The sequence below is a fragment of the Maniola hyperantus genome, chromosome 21 (genome assembly GCF_902806685.2).
Source record: "Maniola hyperantus chromosome 21, iAphHyp1.2, whole genome shotgun sequence".
NCBI lineage: Eukaryota > Metazoa > Arthropoda > Insecta > Lepidoptera > Nymphalidae > Maniola > Maniola hyperantus.
The window spans coordinates 9,885,754-9,910,799 of record NC_048556.1 but is presented as its reverse complement, the minus strand read 5'-3'; the positions used below and the strand labels follow the sequence as shown (position 1 = coordinate 9,910,799).

Here is a 25,046-nt window from a genome sequence, read left to right as displayed (position 1 = left end):
GTCAAGAAACCTACAGGCCCGTTGACCTAGAATCATGAAATTTGGCAAGTACGAGTAGGTAGATCTTATAGCAAACATGAGAGTAAAAATCTGAAAACCGTGAATTTGTGGATACATCACAAAAACAATTAAAATGTGTTCATTGAAGTAAGAATACTATACCAAGTGGGGTATCACAATTATGAAAGGGCTTTAGGTACCTGTACATCATAAAATAAATTTTCATTTCTCCACATTATCATTTTCTAACCAAAAAGATTGATTTTTCCATAAAAAAATATTTTTTAATCTTTGATACTTCGTTAGCGTGATATATTTCCATACAGCGCCATCTAGTACGTGAAGTGGTAGTTGCAACAATAAAATTAATCATATTATTTTCGTAGTACCAGGCCAGAGATGCACAAACGTCGGTGACATGTTCTACAGGCGTACGGAAACTGACTGCTATTATATTTGTGCGTGTTTCGCTTCGCCTTCTGGCTTACTGTACCCTAAATGCGCACCGTGCGGAAATTGTGGAAGTAAGATCTTTTTTTTAATTTTATTACATGTTAGCCATTGCATGCTAAGTCCTATCTCACTTGGTGATGATGTTTAAGTGATATTCATCGTAGACTGCATCATGACTTTAAGTGATGATGCAGCAGATGAAAGCGGGCTAATTTGGAAGAGGTCTAGCAGTTTTTTATTATTAAACCCATTCCTCTAATCGGTATCGGGTTCTACACGCATCGTACTAGAACGCTAATTCGCTTGGCGGTACTGCTCTGCCAGTAGGGTTAAATAGCCACAGCCAAAGCCTCCCATCAGACCAGATCAACGACAATATAGTAATTATAAATTGCCCCCGCCGGGAATTGAACCCGGAACTTCCCACTTATAAGACCACAGCGCTCACCACTGCGTCAGAAAGGTCGTCAAACGTCCATCAATATGTCAGCCCTTGACTGCTATCTCACCTGGTGATAAGCGTTGATGCAGACTAAGAAGCGAGCGGGTTATAACCTGGACTGAGTATGGCAATTTTATTAAACCCATAATAACAACAATGTCCTATCGATCGAATTTCAGTCAATGTGGCCAATCTCCATAGAGATGAGCCAACTGCGCAGGAGATATTATAACGCACAAAAGTGTGCGCAAACACAGGTGCACTCTCTATTCCCTCATAGCCCGATGAGACGTAAGCCCGAAACGACCCGAGAGAGAATAGGCACAGGACCGACAGTTTTACACCGTCGCCAACTTCCTAACTCCGGGCTAGTACTGGGAATTTCTAAACAGAAAAACCCAATGCCTAACTATTTTTGGCATGACCCGGGAATCGAACCCAGGACCTCATTATCCGCAGTCAAGTATGCACTAGACCAACGAGGTAGTTAACTCCATATACCTAATTAATTCCTAAGATCACCAAATCGCCAACTGAGCTTCGTCGTAGATTTTTTATTATTATTATTATTATTTTTAATAGTCTAAGCAGCTTTCGCTGATGCGTCTATATCAGAAGTGCTTCGAGTTTTCTCAAATGTTTGTCTAATATATTCTTGAACTGGTTAACAGAACTTGACATAACCACATCCTTAGGCAATTTTCCTTATAATCCTTTTATTTCTTTTATTTATACATAGCAAGAAGTAGAAGAAGCATATTCAATGCTTTTCCTACTAATTGATCAGTGTGTGGCTTTAATTAAAATCAATAATTGATATTCAAAGATCCTTTTAATATAACTATACTTTTTTCCAGTTCAACCACAACCAGTACCTGTGCCGCCGATGCCAGTCCCAGGTATGTTTTCTAACCTATTTCTGACGTCATCAGTTTCATCCGTCACCGTGTGGCGTCCGTACAGGAACACGGCACGGTGAAGCATAAACTGCTTCATGTAAAATGTTCGTGATATTTTGAATCCATGCCTCGTCCGCGCGTCGTACGTGGCACGGCCCGCGCCCGCCACGTACTGGCATATACCATCACTTATGTTTATAAATTTTAAAAATATCAACCTTTTTTTTCAGTACCACCGAATCCATGGCCAGTACCACCGAATCCATGGCCCGTACCGGTACCACCAAATCCAGAACCAATCTGTAAGTATGGTATTAAAAGAATATTAACGTTAAAGCATTATATTCTTAAAATTCTGGCTTTATTTGTAAAAGATTTATACAATAAGTTTTTTTGTTCACAAGATATACAATTTTATTAAAAATAAAATCAAATAAAAGTAAAGTAAAGATACATAAAATTTATCTGACATACTCCACAATCTAATTTTTAGGAATTAGATGTCGTGTCGCCCCATTTAATACTGTTGATTTGGTTTCCGCACCAGTATTTCAAAAGATGCATTACCTCACTTGAAACATTAGATCAATTCAATTTCGCCCAGAGAGTATTATAATTCACCAGGTCGAAAGCTTGGCTCAGTCTAAAAAACATGCGTACACAGATATTTTCCGAATTGTGTAGTAGCACAGCATGCTACTAAGAACTGCCTGAGTCTGTCGAGAGACCGGGGCGGAAACCAAATTACGCATCATCGATCACAATATTCTTCAGCAGTTCGGGCTGTATCAAACGTTCAAGAATTTTACCGGTGAGATTGGACGATAGTTTTTTGCTGAACCCAGATCACCGGTTTTATTTTTAACAGTCGGAAAAATTTCGTATTCAATTTCCGTGTTGATTTTGACAGGTCCACCACCAGTGGTCATACCCGGACCACCTAGACCCTACCCTGTACCGGTCCCAGTTCCAGGAAAAAACATTATAGTACGTGTACCGGTACCCGTGCCATCACCACCGGAGAAGATATACGTGCCTGGACCATCTGTGCCCGTGCCCGTCCCAGTTGATAGGCCATATCCAGTCGACGTACCTCGTCCTTACCCGGTGCCTTCACCACCGAGAATCATCCAAGTACCCGAGCCTGTACCCGTACCAGGTCCTACAAGGGACATCCCGGTGCCAGTCCCAGTTCCGTCACCTCCAGTACCCGTACCGGTCCCAGTTCCAGGACCAGTCATAAACCGCCCAGTGCCTGTGCCTGTGCCATCCCCGCCCATGCCTGTACCTTACCCAGTACCCAAATATATCACTGTACCAGGCAGAGACAGATTGATACCGGTTCCAGTGCCTATAACTAGTGAGTTTAATTTTTTTTATTTGATTCAGATACAAATTAGCCCTTGACTGCAACCTCATCTGGTGATGATGACGCAGTCTATGATGGAAGGGGTATGGTTGTTCCCATTAAACCCCATACCCCTTTGGTTTCTACACGGCATTGTACCGGAACGCTAAATCGCGTGGCGGCACGGCTTTACCGCTAGGGTGGTAACTAGCACCGGCCGTAGTCTCCCACCAGACCAGACCAGAAAAAATTTAAAAATTATAAAATTCCTAAGTTCCACTGCCGGGAATCGAATCCGGGACCTGCCACTAATAAGAGCACAGTGCTCACCACTCCGCCAGGAATAGGAGGTCATCAAAAGATTTATTTAGCTACCATGTTTTCTACTTCACAAAATTTTCTGTTCAAAGAATTTATTGATATCCTTGTCTTACAGATACGAAGATATACACGGTGCCCTACATCATCTACGTCGGTGAGTAAACTAAATCTTTCACTAAATTAATTTTTGCGAGATTTCACGACAAATAGCTTCAGAGAAATTTAATTCGAGTATACCTTTAATCTTCATTTAACATTAACGATCTTACATTTAACAAGAGTTATAATTATATTTTTAGAGCCACTATGCAGAATGAAAAGGCCTTTAGTTCCTTTTACGATTCCTGGAGACAACTGCCACATAAATGTCTGCAAGATCAGATACAACTACGTTTACATTGAGTCACAAGTTATACCAGGATGCTGTAAGTTTTTGTTTTTGTTACCATATTATGTGCATTCTACCAACTCTCACATATGGTGCTCAGACTTGGTCTGAGAGCAATAGAACGCAGCATACTTGGAATAAAACTAGCAGATCCCGTCACGAATTCTTTTATACATATACTAGCTTATGCTCGCGACTTCGTTCGCGTGGACTACACAAATTTCATACCCCTACTTCACCCCTTAGGAGTTGAATTTTCAAAAATCCTTTCTTAGTGGATGCCTACGTCATAATAGCTATCTGCATGCCAAATTTCAGCCCGATCCGTCCAGTAGTTTGAGCTGTGCGTTGATAGATCAGTCAGTCAATCACCTTTTCCTTTTATATATATAGATAGAAGATTCTTGCAGTCGTTTTACCTTAATGGACTTGGCAGGTCATGTGTGCCAGATGACTTATGGGCAAAATCCGCTTCATTCTTGACTCCCAAGAATCATCAACACCAGCGTGGTAGACTGAGGTGACGATGGCGTGATGAATTAAATAAAATAGTTACGGGAATGGTGGAAAAATTAGAGAGAGGCCTTTGCCTAGACGTGGATTTTTTTTGAAAGAATATTAGGTAGTAAATGACTAATATTCCCTTTTCCTCTGCAACTAAGCGTCAAGCTTGTGCTAGGAGTAGGTACGACAATAGTGCAACAACGGGCGGGGTTTGAACCGTCGACTTTTCGGTTTTCATCCACTAATTATTTAATTTAGAGCCTTAACGGGTTAAGGCTCTAAATTAAATATTAGCTAGCAACCACTTCGTATCACAAAATGCATTTTTAAAAGATCTTCTATATTGACTTTGACAATTTTCGGATATTTACTGAACTTTACCTTCTTGATTATTTAACTTAGAAAGACTAAACTTACCCACGAGCAACCCATTTTGCTATTATTGACGCCAAAAGTATAGGGGTAACCGTAATAGAACTTTAACCACATGTCTCGGAACTGATCCTTAGATGCCTAACTTTTTGGTTTGCAAGATCATTTTTTTTGGTAAAATGTTATTGTCTTTTTTTAGATCCAGGGCCATCACCAGGTCCTATTGTTTACGGTTGGGGTGGATCATCTGCCAATGCTGAAGCCAACGCTATGGCCAACGCTGGTGGCTGGGGAGGATATGGAGGAAGTTCAGCCGAAGCAAACGCAAATGCAAACGCTTATTCAGGTGGTTTAGGCGGTTGGTCAGGAGCCAACGCCAATGCCAACGCTAACGCAATGAGCGGCGGATATGGTGGTATCGGCGGAATGCCTGGATATGGTTGGTCAGGAAGTCAAGCCGATGCCTCAGCAAACGCTGCAGCCATGGGAGGCGGTGGTTGGTCTGATGCAAATGCCATGGCCAATGCCAATGCAATGACCGGCGGTGGATATGGCGGAATATTAGGCAGCAGTTTATCATCGGCTACGGCTGACGCTGCTGCTAACGCGGTATCTGGTGGTTATGGAGGTTTAGGTGGTTACGGCGGCTTAGGTGGTTACGGTGGTTACGGAGGTGTTTCATCCGCAGACGCTAACGCTGCAGCTAATGCAGCGACAGGTGGATGGGGTGGATTATCCTCAGCTGCTGCTGCTGCCAACGCAGCAGCCGGAGGGTATAGTGGTTATGGCGGTCTTACATCCGCACAAGCCGATGCCACTGCGAATGCAATGTCAGGAGGATACGGTGGTTGGGGTGGAGGATCATCCGCACAAGCTGACGCCTTAGCCAATGCAGGTTTAGGAGGATACGGCGGTTGGGGTGGAGGATCATCCGCACAAGCTAACGCTTTAGCCCAGGCTAGCACTGGAGGAGGCGGCTGGGGACCTGTATTCAAGAGCGCTGAGGATGATGAAGAATGAATATTTGGAGCACCTAATTGTAAATAACAAAGTACGTATTTTTTTCTTTTTCATTTTTATTAGTGACTAGCTAACCCGTCCTGGCTTCGCACGCAAAACCTTACTAAGTGGGGTTTGACGTTTGGAGAAAACTTGCATTTTTTTATTGCACTACAAATTAGCCCTTGACTACGATCTCACCAGTGCTGATGCAGTTTAAAATGTAAGCAAGCTAACTTGGAAAGTGTATGCAGTTTCATGAAATCCATATTTCTGATCGGTTTCTACACGGCATCGTACGGAAACGCTGAATCGCTTGGCGATAGTCTTTCGAAATCACTACTCATATTATAAATACGAAAGTGTGTTTATTTGTTGGTTTGTCCTTCAACCACGCCGCAATGGAGCAACGGATCGGTGTGATTTTTTGCATGAATATAGTTCAAGACCTGGAGCGTGGCATACACTACCCTTTTTATTATTGCCTTATAATTTTAAAAACCTAAATCTACGCGGACTTAGTCACGGGCATCATAAAGATTGATAACTGTTATTATTATAAGTATAGTAATTAAAGCCTATGTTTAATACTACTTTCTTGGTTACAGGTAAGCCTCAATATGATCTCCTTCCAATGATTTGGCACGTACCTTGGATCCGTCAAAAGTAGTATAAGATAAGCATTAGAAAACACACATAAGCACGCTTCGTAATCAATACTTATAATAAATTTTATAAATAAATTAGTGGGATACGAAAACTATTTTATTCAAAAACCTGAAATAACCCAATAGAAAATACACGACACACTCCAATATTTATATACTAGCTTTTGCCCCGCGGCTTCGCCCGCGTAGTAAGTGTATTCCTGAACATTACAAACTATTCCCGAACATTCCACAACATTCCAGAATGTTCTAGAACGTTCGAACTTACGACAGATCTTGCTTTATATACCCCTATTAGCAGGTAGCTTTACCCATAGAGAAAAGTCCACCACCACCATTCGAAAATGGTCCACAATGTTCCAGATTCCAGAATATTCGACACACATTCTAGAATGTTCTGGAATGCTCTACAATGATCTGGGATATTCTGTGGAATTATCTCGAAAACTCTCGACTATTCTAGAAATTTCTATATGGCGAAACTTCCAACCCTTATATCTTCAAAAGCACACCCTTCAGGTAAAAACGGGAACCTTCTTCATGGACGGGAGATAGAGAGCTATCACACCATATCTACCTTGATCGTACCGGGACTCATTTCTGAGTTTTAGCGGCACGCACATTGTACACTTTCTTTGATAATATGTATTGATTATTGTATCAAGCGGTTTAATATTTACATCAATCGTAAATCAAGCACTAAACGTAATGTAGGCTAATTTGTGCTGATATGTACGAGTATAACAAATCATATTGATAGAACGAATTATATTAGTTCCTTATCAGAATTTCATTTGTAAACCATAAATCAATATGACCTGCAATTTTCACGGAACACTGTCAAGTATTTATAACGAGGAACGTGGTGCAAATCGTTCAGTTTAAATAGAAGCCTAAATAACATCGTTAGGGATAAATCTAAGAAAAAGTGGACCACGAAGATCTAAATTAGTTAAAAGATGCGGGGAGGCTTAGTTGGAGGCTTGTGCTTCCTCGCCTTCCTGTTATCTTCGGGTACCAAAGGTCAAAATGTTTTAAATTCCCAAGATCTCCAAGGTAAGATTATTTCCTTAAATTTAATTACTTAAAAAATATCAAATTCAACATGAAACAAGTATAAGTTTAAATTGTACAGATTAGTAGTTTGAAGGATAAAGTAAAATATTTATTAAAGTTATAGTAAGGTCCATACACCTCGTTTACATCTGAATAATGAAAGATATAAGCACATTAGGATTTTACATTACAGAGAGGATAGTCATATTATATTTTCACATCGTGTTTTACGAATATATTCGAAATTATTTTGAATATATTCTGTTGAAATTGACCTTGCAGCTTCTAATGTTTTTGCATGACATATTAGTTTTGCTATGAAAAAAATATGTTATTAAAGTATTTTTATTGGAAATATGAACTTTGGATTCCGATATTTTACGCTACACATGTAAAGTTTTACAAATAAAAATAATTTGCATAGTATAAATTATTTGTATAGGAAGAGTGTTAACATAATACATAAAAAGTTAGCTAAGGGAGTTCCTTACTAAGCAAAAATTAATTTCAAGGTTCAACAAGTGAAGCACAAGCAGTTGCAGAAGCTAGTTTCGAACAAAATAGAGATGACTCGAACGACAAATCTGTCCAGGACGAAATTGAACCTAATGATAGATCAAATGTCGCATACTCTATTGCACATGCTGAAAGCGGTAATCCAGGAAACTCGGTAAGACCTAACTGGGCTGTTCCACCTTGGGGATCAAATGTATATACAAATACATATACAGAAGGAAACGCACAAGCATCAGCAAACGCGCAAGCGTCAGGAAATACTGGCAATAATAATCCTGTATATAGCTACAATTATCCTAGTGTAAATGAAGCTAACCCAGGTGATAGTTTTCCGTATGGCCCCTCAAAATTCAAGTCGGATACTGTTCAAAATGAATCTGAATTAAACTCTGATTACCTAGCGGTAGGGTAAGTATGCAATTTTATCAAGTTTAATAAACTGTATCAGCCTTGCCTAGTAATTAAGACGTCCACTTCCTACTCTCGATCCCAGGCACGCACCTCTAACTTTTCAAAGTTATGTGTGTTTGTCGCTTGTTTTAACGGTGAAGGAAACTAAACGCCTACGAGTTTTCCTTAATGTTCTCATAGGTGTTTGAAGTCTGCCGATCCGCAGTTGACACGTGTGGTGAACTATTGCCAAATTCTTTCTATTCTGAGAATAAATTCGTGCTCACTAGTGAGCCAGCGATGGGTTGGTGATGATGATATTTTATTAAGTTTTTTTTGCATACCATCAATCTAATTTAAACTTGTTTTTTCTATCCAACACAGAGAAAAACTAGCAGAAAGAGAGGAGCTTGATAGCAACGACACTGCTGATGATGAAAGCAGAATGGGAGGTACGACTTCAAATTGATTTATATTTGTCTCATAATTTAACAGATACCCTTGAAAATATTAAACCAAAACTTTTTTTCAGGAGGCTTTAGTAATTACGGAGCTTTCACTGGTAATGATGAAATGACTAACGATAAATTAATATGTTGAGGCTAATATACTATGAGCACTTCAAACACAACATTTTTACAGGTGCTGTATCAAGAGTAGTTCCACAAAATGAAATTATACAACCAGATTTGATGCCAGGTAATAAAACACGGGTAATTCGTTGAAAATTAGAATTTGTTTGCTAAAATAAATAAAATTCATTTTTGATCAAACACAAATCATTAGACTGTTAGATATTTGTTAGAATATAACAGATTTTTATTCAAATAAACTTTTACAAGTGCTTTTGAATCGTCAAACAAATTCATTGGTTCAGAATGCCATTCTTCACGAAAAGAACCAGCAAGACACTCAGCGGTTGGTCTTTTCAAATGTTCAATTTCTAATAATGTGCAGCTCTGCATATTGCTGGAGCGAGTCAAATCCGTGCCTTTCTATCGTTTACATAATCTACGATTGTATACTTATTATGTTTTTTTAGAAGCATACTTTAAATATATTTTGAAATTTGTTGATTGGAGTGGAATTTTATTATGAAATGTTACACTCATTCCCACAAATAACTTTTTGACTTTCCTGAAGCAGAGCGTAGGAGTCGCGAGCCTACTACGATTTCTAATTTGCCTATCGCTATTTTTTATTCCATTATGTTTTGCATTTTAATAAAAATCAGTGAAATTAATTTTATGATTAACTTGCAGGAGGACTAAACTTGATTCATTGTACGCGAGAAAATGAAATTCACACTATTTGGGCTCCGGCATTGCAATGTCTGGTCTGCGTCTGTGTTCGAGATGGATGGGCTTTAAGATCTATATGTGTCAGTTGTAGCTCGTGTGCGACAAGACCATCACCACCACCACTACCACCACTACCACCACCACCGGACCCTCCAATTCCATTCCCATCACCAACGGAGCCTCCAATTCCATTCCCACCACCATTGCCACCTTTAATACCTGAGTCACAAGGTACAAAATTAATAATATTTTCTATATTTCTTCTTCAGGCACTAAAGTTCTTTGCGTTTGATAAATTTTATAACCATAATATTCAGGAGGTCGGGCGTTCGATCCCGGGCACAACATTTCGGAGTTATGTGTGATTTAAGAAATTAAATTCCACTTGCTTTAACGGTGAAGGAAAACATAGGAAACCTGCATGTCCGAGAGTTCCCCATAATGTTCCCAAAGGTGTTTGAAATCTGCCAATCCGCACTTGTCCAATATGGCGGACTGTGGCCTACACTCCGCTCAGTAGTGGCTCATGATGATGATCGAGTAACGTAACGATAAAATTCAGAGTGTTTTCAATGTTGGAGGCTTTAAAAAACGCCAATTTATGAAATCAATACCAGTTCGTTAGTTTTAAACTATCGTTCTTAATTTTTATTATTACAAGTACTAGAAAAATTTGATGTGCTTGTTTAATCTTCAATGTAATCTTGCATTTTGCACGTTTAAAATACAAAGTATTCTCGCAAAAAAAAAAAATTAAATTCCTCATCATTTCACGGAGCTGAAAATTTAGTTTTAATATTTTATTGACTTTTCAATAAACTGTACCAAGAACAAAAATAATTTCAACATGTGCAGAATCTGTATCAATAACATATTTTTCAGTTTCTTGTTCACCGTTACCAACTAACACGCCATTCGAAAATCCATTGAACCCATGCCAAACGTGCATATGCCAGAACATTGTAAACGCTTATGGTCAAGAGGATGTTCTGATCAAATGCGAAGAAAATCCAATTTGCGGTAGGTTCCATTATTTTATCCAAATATTTTATCATACTTATGTTAAGCTTCAAATACTTTAAACTTCAGGGAACGAATTGGACGGGATATAAACCAAACGTTTTTGTTACAGTATCACCGCCTGGATTTATTCCGATACGTAAGTATGATGACAAAAATATCAATAATAAAAATTTGCTTTTAGCCCTCGGTATGATGAAACTAACAAATATTTGTTTTTTATTTTTATTTTTTTATTTGAAAGGACAATCAACAGGTTACATAAAAAAAACTTAGAACTACACAACAAGAAATAAATACCTATAAATGCTATTTTGTAGACCCACTTAGTGATTTTAATTTTATTTTCAGCTCCTCCACCAGAGCCACCAACACGCCAGCCAAGTGCGTATAAAAATAGAAATACATATAGATACAGAAATAGATTTTTATTTATTTAAACAAACTTTTACAAGTACTTTTGAATCGTCAAATGCATCTAATACTGACGAATCTTTCCTACCGAGAAGAACCAGCAAAACAATTCGGCGGTTGCTCTTTTCAAAATTTTTATCTAAATATATAAAAGGAAAAGGTCAACGCACAGCTCAAACTACTGGACGGATCGGGCTGTAATTTGGCATGCAGATAGCTATTATGACGTAGGGATCCGCTAAGAAAGGATTTTTGAATATTCAACCCCTAAGGGGGTGAAATAGGGGTTTGAAATTTGTGTAGTCCACGCGGACGAAGTCGCGAGCATAAGCTAGTGTACAATATACCATGTAAAAAAGTAATTGCAGTCCCATGCATTGCTGGAGCGAGCTGCAGATCAAATCCACATTCTTTTATTATTTATCTAATCTTCGATTGTGCATTATGCTTTTTTCAGGAGCATACTTTTAATAGATTTTGTGTAAAGAAGTATTATCAATGAAATGACCAATATTACAAACTCAGTACAGAGTATACTAAGACAATACTTTACTCCAACTCACTTTACTTTAATTTCACTTTAAATTTTAAATTCATTTAAATTACAAGTTTAAAACTGCACATTTGTTTTCGTAATAAAACAAAGCTAGTATAACATAGTTTAACAGATAAGGCAGTTTGCCATAGTGATTATTTGACTAGTTTTTTTTAACTTTCTAGGTCTACCAACAATTTTTTAGATTAGTTTTAGTACTTTATTAATTTTATTTAATTTTTAGATGGTCAATAATATTATGTGCTAAGATAATTTACTGCAATATTAAGTACTCTACTAGGTACTTCCACAATTTAAATTTTTGTTTACAATATTTTTAATATGAATATTTTACCTAATAATATCGGCAAATTTTTTATTGTAATAAACTATTTTGTTATAAGTGAAAACCGCGACTTTATCCGCGTGGATTTAGGTACCTATTTGAAAATCTAGTGGGAACTCCTTGATTTTCTGGGATAAAAACAGTCTGTGTCTCCCAAATGCAAGGTATCTCTGTACCAAATTTCGTCGAAATTGGAAAAGCATAGGTATTGGCTGTGAATAGGTAACAGACAGACAGACACACAATCGCATTTACAATATTAGACCTCGTCCAGAAGGAGCGAATTCGCCGTGAATTATTTCGCGCGTATACGTGCGTATGTTGTAACGCGCGAGAATTCATGTCGCTCCATTTCCCATGAAACACGCTCTGAAGTTCGCGCGTGAACTGTATGCAACTAAGCATTCTCTACTCTCTCTACAAGATACCGGAATAAACTATGCCAGGTGTGATACAACCTGAAAAAAGGGTCCCAACTCAGCATGATGCTGTACGCCTTCCACAAACACACATATATACAGCGCTGATTTTTAGCCGGATTCCCGATTTGGGTTGCGCCACGGAATTTATCTTTATTGGGGATTTGGTACTTAAAAAATACAAGGTCTTCCAAAATACGTAAAATCCACGTCCTTTGTTAGTTTTAAGTGTAACATCCATTTTTAATTATCGATTTAACTAAAAAAGTACGTCATTATGATGTGACATTCCAGTATTTCATAGAATATCGCATACTGAGTGCGCGTTTTGACGTTTGATAAAAAGTTACTGATTTGACTATTTGTCAAATACTGTAATGAACCTACATATGCTAATTACTACAGGCCATTTAGGCGCGACTTTTAAATTCGCGTGATGCTTGTGGACGCGATTTATTGGCGCCAAATACCTCGCGAACGCGCGTATAGTTTCGCGCAGAACGCTTTGCAGCTAACTCGCTCCTTCTGGACAAGGTCTTATGGATTTATAACTCCACAGTGTCGCTCTGCGAGAGCTTACCTGTCAACGTGCAGTTCCCTCATCCCACTGAGAACTGTATGATATGTAGGTGCGTGGTAGAGATGACTCCCTACCTCATTCCAGAAAGGAGGATGCTATGTGAACCAGATGTTGAATGTGGTAAGAAATTTTAATCATCATCTTCATGATCAACCCATCGCCGGTCCACTAATCAGCACGGGTCTCCTCTCAGAACGAGAAGGGTTTAGGCCATACTCTGCCACACTGGACCAGTGTGGATTGGCAGACTTCACACTTAGTAGGTATTTATATGTTGTATGCTGCACATTTTTATATTTATTAGTTTATATTATTTAAAAATTAAAAGAAAACAACAACAATACTCTGTTAATTTCTATAAGTTTAGGAAGAGGGCGTGGCAGCTCAAACGCAGTTTACAACAATTTCGTTTCATCTTTGACAAGATGGAGAACTCTCAGGCATGCAGGTTTCCTCAAGACGTTTTCCTTCATCCCCTCCTAATTATCTATTATTAAATATTATTAGCTTTATTTGACTTGCTATTATTTAATAATTAATTTAACTCACCAAAACTAGTAGATCCAAAAAACTACCAATCTTTAGAGTTATATTATTTTAGAGTGACTTTTTATTTATGATCAGGAGGTGGATCACCCATGAAACTCAATCATCGTAAATACATAAATATAATTTATTATATTAACAGAAAGACATTACTTTTCCAACGATAACGACAACTCATAAGTGACAGACTTACAAATATAGAACGCTATTTTATTCTTTCTTCACTTTAGATGTAATGAGTTTACATACGAGTATATCACGTTCTAATACTTTTATCTCTTTCAGGAACAATTCACGAAGTGATTGTGCCGCCACCACCACTACCACCACAGCCAACAACTACTGAGTTCCCAATAATACCATACCCAGTTCCACCACCACCCCCAATACCACCCAGAGACATAGATCCAGGTAAATGTTTCTAATCTAATTGTTTTTTTTTTTCACAAAAAAATAAATGTATAAATTTTTTATTACTCGTTATATATAATACATAGGTATTATATTATGCTAGTTTCACATGTGATCCTGACAAAGGAGTGCTTAAACACTCATACTAATACAGCTTGAAAATTTATTACATCAATCAACACGTGATTTTTGCGTTATACCTTTTAGTTCCTTGGCCACCAGTCATGACACCAATGCCACGACTACCAAGCCCGCTTCCTGGACCACCACCGCGTAAGTCAAAACTATAGCCAGGTCCTGGCCTGGGAGAACATATTATTATTAGCTTCTAGTTATTTAATTTTTAAGATTATAATATGTTAATTTAAGCTGTTGGTTTTCCAAATAAAATAAAATAAAAATAAAATAAAATAATTAGAACTTTGATACCATAAGACCACAAGCATCATCGTCGGCGCGTCCCTTTAAAAAAGGACCCCAGATGGGTTCGAAACTAGTCAGGCTTACGACAACTAACCACGTTAGTACATCCGGAATCATCTATATTTATAATGGAAATCACTCACGATAGTTTAAACATCGTCTAATTGTAAAATTTAAGGTTCACGTTTTGGTTTTAAAGTGTTTTTACCCAACTTTAAGTTGGTAGGTACTTAATAGTAAAAACCAAAAGCATTTTTAGCATCTTTTACCTACCTATTCTCAATCACCTCATCATAATATTATTAAAAAAAAATGTATTTAAAAAAATACTTTATAATTGCAGATGAGACTTGCAGACCATATCCTCCAAATACACCCTTCCAGCATCCATGGGACGAATGTCAAATCTGTATTTGCAGCGAGATTCACGGCACCAATGTAGTCAACATCGAAGTTAACTGCTACACTAAGAAATCATGCTGTACGTATAACTTATACAAAACTGGAGTATGAATGTATAAAATAAAATAAAAAAACAATAAAATACCCGTCTTCTAATTTTTATAGGTATCGAGCCACCAATACCGGGTAAGGAGTCGTTTATTTTTAATCTTTAAAAGTATAATTAATATTTTTAATAGACCTATATTATATTTCAATTTTGATTTTCCAGAACCTGTACCAGCTCTACCTTATCTACGTAAGTAACAAAAATAATCTCAGATATTCAATTTTTTTTATTGTATCTATGACAATAATTAAAAAAGACTTATTATTTTCGTTTTAGCGGTGCCTTCACCGGGTGTAATAGGTATGCATTCAATAATATAAATAAATTATACCGTTTAGCTTTAGTAACTTACGCATTATATACTAACTTAAAGCAATATTAGTGCTACGAGTATAATAGTGAAAACTACATCCAAAAACACACGTCGTACAAGGAGACCGTTGAATATACGTAATAGTTATAGTTACTGAAACAGATCAACTGTGGTGTTTAATTAATATGCGGAAAAAGTCCAATAAGTATGAAATTGCCAAACAATAATTCTAAAGCAATACGGACCCGCATGAAAATACAGAAAGGGGCAAAAATAAAAGCGTTTATCCCCAGCAGGCAACGGGAAGCAAATAAAACGAAAAATTTACGACGCGCCGTGCGACATGACCGTCAAAATTGACAAACGGGTGAAAAAGTGGGGGCAATACACAATCGCCACAGGTGTCGTTAAGGGCGAAAACATAAGCGGGAAAAATTTGCAGCGATCGGAGAAAGGGGAGCTCTCAAAGCAAACACAATAAAGAACAGATGGAAGATAGAGCATCAAACAATTTATTTTCGGTCAATCGTTGTTGTATCAAATTAAAAACAAACACTGGCTGTTGATCAAATAGTGTATCTTCAATAATAGAAAATCATAATAGAAAATCAAAACTCCAACATTAGGTATATGGAACAACACGGTAAATATAAAAGCGTCCACTGTAGTACCTGATCAAAGTGAAAAATATAAAACAAAGGACGCGACTATCAAAACTGACAAACGAGTGTAAAAATTGGAGCAGTACACAATCGCCACAGGTGTCGTTAAGGGCTCAAATATGGGCGCAAAAAATTCGCAGTGATGGATAAAGGGGAGCTTTCAAAGCAAACACAATAAAGAATAGATTGATGATAGAGCATCAAAAAATTTATTTTCGGGCAATCGTAGTAGCAATTAAATTTAAAACAAACATTGACGCTTATAATCTTCAACAGTAGAACATCATCAAAACTCAGATCAGATATAGGGAACAACAGGATAAAAAGAAAGGCGTTAACTGTAGTGCTCAACGTGAAGAATATAAAACGACAAACGACGCAACCATCAAAACTGACTAACGAGTGAAAAAATTGGGGCAGTACACAATCGCCACAGGTGTCGTTAAAGGCTCAAATAATATGAACGCCAAAAATTCGCAGTGATCGAATAAAGGGGCGCTTTAACAGCAAACGAAATAACGATAGAGGTCCCACCGATTGTTGGCCAATCATTGTAACCATCAAACGGCAAACGTTCAATGATTGACCGCTAGCTAAGTGTATTGCTTTCTCGATGCCCATTTATCGGCCTCTCACCCCAGGGGGTCCCAATTCCGATGGATCTTTATGTTTGTACTCACGTAGTATTTTCGCTCATTTCAGGTGAGGGTGTTACTTATAAGAGTTATTGCGTGAAATAACTTATTTTTATTAGAGGACAGTAATGACCAATCGTATTTTTTTCCTTTCAGGGAACCTAATCTTTATTGGTAAGTAATTTATACTCATAATAGGTGAGATAATAAGCAAATCTTAATACCATACGAGTATGAATTTAGTGGCGAATTTGAAGTTTTTGGATGACTTCATCATCTAGTTACCTATAATATTCTTAAACAAATTTGTAGCATTATTAATATAAATATCTAACGTCTAGATTCACGTGATAAGTCGGAGTATGCCCGACTAAACTAGTCTAGCTAGCTAAACTAGTCTAACTAGCATGCGAGCAAAGGCCCCGGAGGTTCGAAACTAGTGGGCATACTCAGACTAATCACATGTGTCTAGCCGTTAGATATTTATATTTATGATGGATGTCACTCACAATAGTTAGACGCTAAAATTTGTAACATTTTGGAATCGGGTATTTTACTACTTTTGAATTTGATAAATATTATTACTTTATTATAAACTAGGATAAAAATAAAGACGTACACTGAAAAAAATATTAAAATCCAACAAAGATTGACAAAGGTACAGGCATTTTAATTTTGGAGTGGGATGGTCTTCTATCCCTTTCTCGCAAAATGAAAATTTGTATGAAACCGGACGAAGCTACTATGGCATTAGTAGGTGTGACGTCAAACTGCTGTATCGCTATCTCTGTCTTATCAGAAATATTTAAATGCTTATAACTTTTTTGTTATTTGATCGATTTAATTAGTTTTTTCAGTTTACGTCATTATTTTTATTCTAGTTTATAATAAAGTAACAAAAAAATTGGAGTCAAATACCCAATTATTAAAATTCTAAGTTACGTAATTTTTTTTTTCAACTATCCAGAGCCAAAATGCCGCTACCATGCCCCCAACGAGCCGTACGTCGTAGACTGCGACATCTGCGTGTGTGAAACGGTGTTCCAATACGTGTACGCGAAGTGTAATCCTCAACCTAACTGTGGTAATTACATTTTTTTTTAAAGAATATTAGCCGTGTTAATTATGACTAATATTCCCCTTTCCAATCCAACTAAGCGAATAATTTGTGCTAGGCACGACAATAGTGCAACGGGTGGGGTTTGAACCGGCAATTTTTAGGGTTCCGTAGAATTTGGAAGGCAGGTAGATCTTATAGCTGACATTTGGGGAAAAATCTGAAAACCGTGAATTTAGGGTTAGATCACACAAAAAAATTAAATTGTGGTCATGAACTAATAATTGGTATTTTCAACTTTCGAAGTGAGATAACTATATCAAGTGGGGTATCATGTGAAAGGTCTTCACCTGTACATTCTAAAACAGATTTTTGTTTATTTTTATGCATCATAGTTTTTGAATTATCGTGCAAAATGTCGAAAAAATATGACTGTAGTACGGAACCCTCATTGCGCGAGCCTGACTCGCACTTGGCCGGTTTTTTTTAAAGAATATTAGCCGTGTTAATTATGACTAATATTCCCCTTTCCAATCCAACTAAGCGAATAACTTGTGCTAGGAGTAGGCACTACAATAGTGCAACGGGTGGGGTTTGAACCGGCCATTTTTCGGAATTCAGTCCGCTTCTTAACCGTTGAGCTATTGAGGCTCTATTATTATATGAATGAATGAATGAATGAATATTAATTTATTACTAAATTTTTGTACATTTGACATATACTTGACCGTTGAGGCTTTAATATTATATACTATATTTTATTTATCTTTTGTGCAATAGGGATGTTGCCTACTAGTCAAATCAGCATCTTTTCATCAAACATTAAAGCGCTCGCTTAGTATGGGAGCTTGTATGAAATACAAAAATATACAGCTGTTAGTTATTGGAACTAACACCGAAGAGCCGATAGGCAGATCTTCTAATTTCAGGTACAGAGAAGGAACACGAACGTATTCTGCAGCGGAACGTGTAACGGTTTTTTATATACAATTTGTTGACCATGGATAATCTTTAGGCACGATCTACATTAAAGTCCACCCATCACCACCCTTCCATCATCCACCAATTCTCAATTTTTTCCATTAATTAATTACATTAATTTAGTTTTTATTTTCAGGACAATTACCACAATACTATAATCAAATAGGTTAGTAGGAATATATTTCGATTTTGAGTCATGTATCTACCAAAAAGTTTAATTAAATGGTCTAATTTTGAAATACTATTTTTTCCAGGCCAAATACAGCCATATGGTATGTAAAAATCCCTATCTTCTTCTAATTTGTATTGTTTTACCATCTTTTTCTCACCCTCCTTTAGATAAATGAATTTACGTAGTTAAGTTCAAACATTGTTAAAAAAATTCATTTGTATTTAGAAATACTCGCAAGACAACAATAATTAATTCAATCTTCAAAAGCGTGGTGGGTACTCGGTACAAAAATATGTATAATGGTTGATTATTATATTATTCTGTTTTAGGTTTAATACCAGGTAGCAACGCAGACGCATCAGCAACAGCGTTCGCTGAAGCTAGTGGAACTGGGTCATCATCCGCAGACGCTTTTTCTAATGCCATATCAGGAGGATTTTACAATCAAGGCCAAGCCAGCAGTTCTGCGATAGCAAATGCGTTTGCCAATACTGGCAACCAATACCCTTTTATTGGCGGATCTCCTTCCAGCTACAGTTCAGCAGATGCATCAGCAAATGCTCAAACTAGCAATATAAATCTATACCCTTTTGACAATTCTTATCCATATACCACAGGGCAGTCTAGTGCACAGGCTCAAGCAGAAGCCTTTGCCAATGCTCAATCTGGAAATGTAAATACATATCCATATAGCAATTCATATAATTCATATCCATATTCTCCAAGTGGACAGTCCAGTGCACAAGCCCAAGCTGAAGCTTTAGCGAATGCTCAATCTTCTTCCATGTCTCCATATGGTATGTATCCATATTCCTCAAGTGGTCAATCTAGTGCTCTTGCCGAATCAGAAGCATTCTCCCAGTCCAGTAGTTATGGCCAAAGTCAGTCAAGTGCGCAGGCACAGGCTAAAGCATTAGCCCAATCTGGCGGTCTATCATTATATGGCGCTCCATACGGTGGCGCATATGGTGGTCTTTATTCCCCTGGACAAAGTCAATCTAGTGCCCAAGCTGAGGCGTTAGCAAACGCACAAATTTTAGGCAACCTCGGCACATCGCCATACGGTATTAATCAGCCTTATCCAGGTGGACAATCTACTGCCCAAGCGCAGGCTGAAGCATTGGCCAATGCCCAATCCCAAACTTTAGGTTCTCCATATGGCAGCTATTTTGGAGGTAGTCAAGCTAGTGCACAGGCACAAGCGGAATCGATCGCTGCGTCTCAGTTGTATCCATCACTGTATCATTATCCAACCACGAATATAGGCCAACTGTATCAGACTGGAGTCAACGGATGGGACAGCGCAAGTCAATCACAAGCAATGGCATCAGCACAAGCACAGGCACAGGCCCAAGCGGATGTTTTGAGTCAATCATCATTATTTGGCGGATCTTCAGCTAGTGCTCAGTCGCAAGCTATAGCACAAAGCAGTTCAAGCGCAAGTAAGATTGTTACATAATATACATATACAGGATGCAAGAAATCTCTGTACTAAATTTCGTCAAAATCGGTTAAACTGATGGGCCGTGAAAAGTTAGCAGACAGACAGAAAGAGACACTTTCGCATTTATAATATTAGTATGGATTTTGACTATAGTCCCAAGATCGTTACCATAGAAAAATGACAACTTCACGTAGGGTTATTAATAATTTAGTACGAAAAGGCTGGTCATCAAGTGAAATGGCCGGCCGTTGATGGAAGCCCCGAAAGTGAAGCTCTCAACAAAACGGGATTTGATTAAACCCTCGGTATTAACGCCTGAACTCCATTAGCGGAACACACGCCGAGCGATATTCCATACTGGACGCGATGTGCATTATTATTCCATCTTCATTTTACGACGGTCATAACAAAACAAAAGAAAAGAATTCCTGCTCTCTCACATATTCTAACATTTTCAATGATTATGAAAGAATCCGTACATTTTTAACAAATGTGGCTCGGCTTATCATCGTCAACCCATTGCCGGCTCAGTGCTGAGCACGGGTTCTCTCAGAATGAAGTCCAAAACGCTGGCCAAGTGCGGATTAGTAGACTTCACACACCTCTGAGAACAATATGGAGAACTTTCAGACGTGCAGGTTTCCTCATGATGTTTTTCTTCACCGTTAAAGCAAGAACGCATATAACTCTGAAAAATTAAAGGTGGTCGAACCCCGGACACCCCGACTAGCATAGCCGGACAAAGTCTAAACCCCTAGGCTATTACCGTTTGTTTGTTTCGGAGAAGAAGACAATGGCATAGAGTAGGGGTGGTATATATTACTCTCCTTATACTATGATTACAGTTATCCTGATTTGTTTATTATATATTTTCAGCTGCTCAAAGTTTAACACAAGCCGCAGCATTATCGGGAAGACCTTTAATAAAATCAGGTGAGTTTGAAAAACTGTCGATCACTTTATAGACTTTTTTATACGAAACACCTCTTACGGTTAAGAAGTTTTGTGGCACGGACAAAAGCCCAGAGATTTTCTGAGGGGACCATTGAGCCGACGTTACGTACAATTTTTCAACAAGCATATCCCTGTAATAGCCCCGTGAGCCCCGTCAACTTTTGGGATATAAATTAAAAATATATTAGCCAGAGCAGATGGCGTGGGGATCTCATGCAAATTCTATTTAATCAAACTTCCACTGGATCCCCCAGGTCGGGGCTTACTACTTATTGAATTTTTTCGTACACAACTTATATTTCAGAAAGATTTTCTTGCAACGGTTAGTCTATATTTTATAAGATCAGCAGAAGCTATGTTATCCTTTACATAATGAACCATAAATGAAATTTAATAAAGTTATTAAGTATACATTTTTATGCAAATGCTCTTAGATGGAAAATAATAATAAATAATCAATAAATAAAATCGTTAATATCTTTACAAACATGTAGTTTAACAAGCTTTAGTGTAAGGCCTTGCCTCCTGAGGTAGTTAGTATAAACTGTGTTTCAGGAGGCAGAATAACATAAATAAGTTGTATAGAAGCAGGCGTTATTTTGTGGAAATCCATGATATACGATGAACCAAAAGCTTAACTTGCTAAAATTGCTTGCTTGCTTAATCTGCTGAAACTGATCAAACCTGTATGGTGCAACATGCAGCATGCCATATGCACCTACCGCCCTCCCACTGCTAAACATGCAGGAAAAGCTAGTCAGCAAGCAATACGCACCACCACCAAGCAGCATCACACAAATCCCAAAATGGCTCTCATTTGATTACTAACTAATCAAGCTCAATGAAATTTTGTAGGTGTAATAATAATATAGGTATGTTCTACGAACTAGTGTTTATGTCTGTGATTTTCAAGATTGCTGTCAAAATATTCAGTTTCAAAGTTGTGTAACTTTGAAACTGAATATTTTCTAGAATTTACAAATCTTTAAAGCCATGTAACTTTAAAGCTAGTTATTTCAACGGATGTCTGGCAAAACACAGACATAGATCCTAGTTTCTAAAACGCGTCTACAAAATTACATAGAGTTTGACTGGTTAATATCCAAATGAGATCCAAACTTAGTTTGTATGGTGCGAGTGGCGGAGAGACCGCCGTTAAAATAATAAGAAATTATTCTTTAATTTAATTTATCAAATCAAGACTCTAAGTAAAATTAGTTGTAATTCATTAAGTCAAATTGTAAAAGCAAGACTGCTGTAAATATAATTTCTCATACCCGTTGCCTCGAATCCATCTCTATCATACTTTTCTTTAGCTTCGCAAGAATATAATCTGAGATTTATCTCCTGTTTTCCTTTTAAACTTGTTTCTTAATGTTTTCTTATTTTAAATACTACAATTTCTACAAGCATATTTACAAAAATACGAGCAAATTCAAAAATGCCAACTACAAGTTATACTACAACTTTTTTCTTTAATGAAAATTACTTTCTTTTTACTTTAATGTAAGGTATTGAAAATTTTATTAATTTGCCGCTCTAAGATACAGTTGCAGTTCATGTTAACACCACTGAATTCTAAACAGAATAATAGAAATGGTATTTCCTATCTCTGTAATACCAACAAAGAGTGTTATCAGTTTTTGCTATTCATACATACATAGAATATTAGGTACGCCAATATCTCTAGCATCCAAAGCAGCTAAACTGTAAGGATTGGTCTTTGCTACGCAGCGGATACCAATCTTTAATCTAAGTTGCAACGCTAAGTAAATATGTATAGAGCATTCAATATTAACTGGCGTGTTTCCACTTGAGACTGTCATTAGCAATAACAATAGGATTACATTCGACATGCCACTTAAACAATAGGGGTAATTTAAACCAAACACTTATAGAGCCCATTAATTTTTAAAGGATCCGGTTCAACCTTATATATTTTGTTGCAAACCAACCAGTGTTGATACTTTTGAATTCACCCGCCACGACTTAATTCTATTGTTATTTCAAATGACGGTCTCAAGTGGAATATTGAACGCAATATACTACTGTTTTTACGCGCGTTGATGTTTCACTAGACATCTGCACAGCTTTACCACTTCTAAATCTATTTTAAATTCCGTCCTTGAAACCTCTACCTATGACACACCTATTTGGTCCATATTGTTATAGGAAAAGGTCTTTGCAAGTACGCTGGTGACCAATACCATCACAACTGTCAAGCATGTTACTGCCTAGCGGAGGCCAGCGGCAAAATTTACACCCTTTGTCTGGGCAACCCTTGCGCGTAGGATTCCTGGACAAGGTTTTAAGAAATTCTCTTTATTTACTATACAAATCAAAACCACTACTTATACCAAAAGTAGTACCACTTTTATAAGTTGCATCGGCAAAAGTCGTTTGTGCAGACAAGCACAACCGAACGAATATTACAACTGAATAGTACCGATTCTGAGCACACCTAAACTTTAGACTATTCGCATCCTCTTCTTAATAATGTAAGATGAAAAGGACAGACATAGTTTGACATTTGTAAATTTAATTTAGAGCTGTCAAACGTCGTGACTTTAGCTGGCAGTCGCGAGCCTATTGTTAAAACTTGTAGAGTGTACTAAAATTTAGTCTATAAATGTAAAATACTCTAAATTTAGTTTAGAGAAAGACAACAAAATCGGCGCAAATGTATACCAATGAAATACAGACATTATTGCTTGATGTTGAGATTTAAAACACAAGCACAATAGAGACTCGTGCTATCTCGCTCATAATTCATGCATTCAAAACATGGCGCGCAGTCAACAACCAATAGCGGACGGACGTGCGCTATGATTGGCTGAAATATTTTCGCGCCATTACATAAGACTTCTGTGCAAGTACATCAGCGTAACTTATAAAAATGGTAGTACCATAGCCATTTTCCACAGTACTAATCTCAAATGCAACAGTGCTAATACAGTTGAACACAAAACATAAGCTGAAAGATCCAAAACTTCTGCCATCTTTTTCATCATTTGTGGAAAAGGACTATAAGATTTTGGCCTGGCAATTAAGTCTGGTTTAAGACAATTTTGAATTAATTACTCTATTTTTTATTGACTCACATTTTCACACTCAAGCTTTTCTCTAATTTAACAATCACATTAAAGCACTTAATAACCAAATGTTTCATTATTTAAATCCAAAATGTTGTTCTATCTCTTTCTCTTTGTTATACTTCCTTTTCATGCTTTATTTCAGTTGTATAAATATATTATTGATCATAAAAAAATATTATCAGGCGGGAAAATACACTAAAAATAAAATCGCTTCAAGCAAACTAAAATTATAACTAATTTGGCACAAAATTGGCTTTAAAAAACAAAGCACAAGCATCAATACTAACAAAAAATTTGATAGCACAATAAGCCTACATCAATTTTTCCAATTTTCAGGTCGAGAAGATGACAATACCTCAAACTCACCAGAGGCATAGAAAGATGTGGAAGTAACATCAGCACTAGACGACTAAATATATAACTACAACTACTATCAATAGTAATATGGCAATGTAAAGGTACCAGAAGAATATAACCACGTGTGATTAGCATAATGACAGCACGCTTACAACTAATAAAATTACATTTGCAAATGAAATTACATTTTGTATATTATATATCAAATAAAGTATTACAGGTTCCTTTATTTCCAGTAAACCCTTGAACCCTAAATAATAATTTATTTATCAAAATATATAAAATGAAAAGCTGACTGACTGACTGATCTATCAACGCATAGCTCAAACTACTGGACGGATCGGGTTGAATTTTGGCAGGTAGCTATTATGAAGCACACGTCCGCTAAGAAAGGGTTTTTGAAAATTTAACTCCTAAGAGGGTAAAATAGCGGTTTCAAATTTGTGTAGCCCACGCGGAGAAGTCGCGAACATAAGTTTAAGTAGATATAAGAAAAACCGTACGATATTATAAT

At 37.2% G+C, this 25,046-nt stretch overlaps 2 protein-coding genes across 2 annotated transcripts in view; one reads left to right on the top strand and one right to left on the bottom strand.

The window, feature by feature from the left end:
* LOC117992619 (dystrophin, isoforms A/C/F/G/H-like) overlaps positions 1–25,046 on the bottom strand; it is a 630,854-nt gene that overhangs the window by 238,020 nt on the left and 367,788 nt on the right.
* LOC138403858 (uncharacterized) lies at positions 387–20,141 on the top strand. Its single transcript, XM_069505953.1, has 24 exons — positions 387–524; positions 1,753–1,794; positions 2,025–2,096; positions 2,705–3,154; positions 3,579–3,617; positions 3,763–3,888; positions 4,927–5,745; positions 7,963–8,374; positions 8,741–8,808; positions 8,889–8,918; positions 8,999–9,055; positions 9,619–9,888; positions 10,540–10,677; positions 11,029–11,061; positions 12,951–13,091; positions 13,803–13,928; positions 14,136–14,201; positions 14,695–14,832; positions 14,919–14,939; positions 15,025–15,051; positions 15,472–15,643; positions 17,411–17,556; positions 18,765–18,782; positions 19,012–20,141. Exons 1-24 carry the CDS (start codon positions 419–421, stop codon positions 20,139–20,141), a joined length of 4,647 nt encoding a protein of 1,548 aa, XP_069362054.1. The 5' UTR covers positions 387–418.

Coding starts and splice junctions, on each gene's coding strand:
- LOC138403858 (XM_069505953.1), top strand. CDS start 419: ATGTTCTACAGGCGTACGGAAACTGACTGCTATTATATTTGTGCGTGT. Junction 2,097..2,704: donor ACCAAATCCAGAACCAATCT/GTAAGTATGGTA, acceptor TGATTTTGACAG/GTCCACCACCAGTGGTCATA. Junction 13,092..13,802: donor TGAACCAGATGTTGAATGTG/GTAAGAAATTTT, acceptor TATCTCTTTCAG/GAACAATTCACGAAGTGATT.